Below are 2,666 nucleotides of genomic sequence, written 5' to 3' on the forward strand. Positions count from 1 at the left end.
TGGGCTTCAGGCATCAGCACTGTAGTGGCTTTCTCTGCTGCTCCTTGTGAACCACCAGACAGATAAGATTCACCTGGTACGGTTCCTATAGGCCAAGACTCACCCTTCCCAGCAGTCCTGAAAAAAGAGTGGTGTGGATGATTCCCTACCATGTCCCTTCCTCACAAGGTCCTTGGTTCCCTCTAAAGTGAAACCCAAGATCCTCCTCCCACCTATCTTTCCTTGGAAGCCAAGCCCCTTTGTCATCTGTATAAGACTCCCTCCCCAGGGATCCAGGGATCACAGAGACTGGCCTTCTGCTCTGTCCTAGAGACCAAGCTAGAGACCCAGGTCAGTGGCTGAGGAGGTGGTCTCACCACCTCCTCAGCCTCGTATGCATTGGACTGGGGGGACCAGGGTGGGTGAGGTTAGCACCTGAGAAAACTGGGGCTGGGCCAATATGGGGATGGAGCACGTGGGCTGCAGGGAACCAGTGGTGCTGGGGGAGGGAAGCATCTCTCTTGGAAATACAATGGCATCCCTTTACGATGCTAGTGTTAGGCACTGGGCTGTTACCCTTGTGTTGGAGGACAACAGGCCTCTGTCCGTCATGATCCTGGAGGTCATGGTGGTATTTCAGGGATGCAGTTCAGCTCATGGTTTATTCAAAAGGATTTTCTAATGAGCGGCTTGAGCACTGGGTATAAATGTATTTATTTTTCAAATGTATTTTATTTATTTATTGTTTTAAAGAATTTGTTTATTCATTTGACAGAGAGTGAGAGAGAGCACAGCAGGGGGAGCAGCAGTGGGAGAGGGAGAAGCAGGCTCCCCGCGGAGCAGGGAGCCCGATGCGGGGCTCTATCCCAGGACCCTGGGATCATGACCTGAGCCCAAGCCAGACACTTGACAGACTGAGCCACCCAGACACCCCCTCAAATGTATTTTAAATTAAAAAAATCTCTAGTATTCAGACACAAGACTGCAAGATTTTAGTTCACTGTCAAGGTAACCACCCAGAGGCAAAGATCACCTCTCTCTAGCTAGCGGGAGCTAAATGCTCTTGGAGAAGAGTGTATGTGAGTATATCATTACTTGGAAAATTGCGCAGGAGGAGGGATATCTTTCTGGCTGACCCAAAGGGAGACTGTGAGCCAGGGAGGCCACAGGTAGGAGCTGGGGTTCTTTCTAAGGTGATGCTTTTTCTCTTCTCTCCCTTTCCTGGCTAGGCTCTTCCACAGGAGTGAGACCACCATGGCTCAGGAGAAGTTCTTCAGCCTGTTCCCCCTCCTGGTCCTGGTGCTGCTGGTGCTGGGCTGCGTCCAGCCTTCTCTGGGCAAGGAATCAAGGGCCAAGAAGTTCCAGCGGCAGCACATGGACCCGGACACCTCTGCCATCAGCTCTGGCTATTGCAACCAAATGATGAAGCGCCGGAATATGATAGATGGATGGTGCAAGCCGGTGAACACCTTTGTCCACGAGCCTCTGCCAGATGTCCAGGCCGTCTGCCTCCAGGGAAGTGTTGTCTGCAAGAATGGGCAGCCCAACTGCCACCAAAGCAGCTCCAGGATGCACATCACTGACTGCCGCCTGAGGAATGGCTCCAAATACCCCAAATGCCAATATCAGACCATGCAGAAAGAGAAATCCATCATCGTGGCCTGTGAGGGGGACCCGTATGTGCCAGTCCACTTTGACGCTTCTGTGTAGGTCTCCACCTGAGGCCAGAGCAGCGAGATGCCCCACCTCCCTATGGTAGCACCTGCTTCTCTCCTCTCCCTTCCTTGCTCTGAGGGAAAGAACTCCAGTCAGAGCTCCTATCCAAAACACATGCTTCCCTGCCCAGGGCTTGCCCCTTCGTGGTTTGGGGGGTGAGGTGGGCCCCGTGTGAACCACTTCACTGCTTCTTTCAATAAAACACAGTTGCAACCACCTGGATTTCTGAAGCTCTCGCCGTCCTGATACTGTCTGTGTGATTGCTTTCCTGCTGGGAGCGAGAACTGCAAATCTGGTTAGCTTGGGTAAGCATGGAATAGAATCATTACATGCCTCTGCTTCTGACTCGGTTTTCAGTGACCTGAGATCATTCCTTTCCTTGGAGATTCCGTGCTGCCAAATGTTAAGCTGTTAAGTATGGGCTATTTGAGGGGCACCTGGGTGGCTCAGTCGTTAAGCATCTGCCTTCGGCTCAGGTCATGATCTCAGGGTCCTGGCATCGAGCCCCACATCAGGCTCCCTGCTCCGCGGGAAGATGGCTTCTCCCTCTGCCACTCCCCCTGCTTGTGTTCCCTCTCTCTGCCAAATAAATAAATAAAATCTTTTTTAAAAAGTATGGGCTATTTGAGATAAAAGGGAGCTCCAGTTTGGGACTGTCCTGCTGGGTGAGCTGATAAAGGGTGAAGCTCAAATACCAAAATCTCTGGCACAGAAGGAAGGACAGGGTAACCTCAAGAAGACCCTGCTCAGCGCCTGGCTGGGGAGGAGGAGTGGATGAAACTATGATCCTAAATTTTCATTTTCCTTTTATTTTTTTTTAAGATTTTTATTTATTTATTTGTCAGAGAGAGAGAGAGAGCACAAGCAGGGGGAGCAGCAGAGGGAGAGGGAGAAGCAGGCTCCTCACTGAGCAAGAAGCCAGATGCAGGACTCCATCCCAGGACCCTGGGATCATGACCTGAGCCGAAGGC

The 2,666-nt window shown here is 51.5% G+C and overlaps 1 protein-coding gene across 1 annotated transcript; it reads left to right on the forward strand.

The window, feature by feature from the left end:
- Window positions 1–1,233: 1,233 nt before the first annotated feature.
- On the forward strand, window positions 1,234–1,925 carry RNASE1 (ribonuclease A family member 1, pancreatic). Its single transcript, XM_021695600.1, has one exon. It carries the CDS (start codon window positions 1,234–1,236, stop codon window positions 1,687–1,689), a length of 456 nt encoding a protein of 151 aa, XP_021551275.1. The 3' UTR covers window positions 1,690–1,925.
- The last annotated feature ends 741 nt before the right edge of the window (window positions 1,926–2,666 follow it).

The sequence above is a fragment of the Neomonachus schauinslandi genome, chromosome 9 (genome assembly GCF_002201575.2).
Source record: "Neomonachus schauinslandi chromosome 9, ASM220157v2, whole genome shotgun sequence".
NCBI classification, from domain to species: Eukaryota; Metazoa; Chordata; class Mammalia; order Carnivora; family Phocidae; genus Neomonachus; species Neomonachus schauinslandi.

Bases quoted from the DNA above. Each gene is read 5' to 3' on its own strand.
- RNASE1 (XM_021695600.1), top strand. From the start codon at position 1,234: ATGGCTCAGGAGAAGTTCTTCAGCCTGTTCCCCCTCCTGGTCCTGGTG.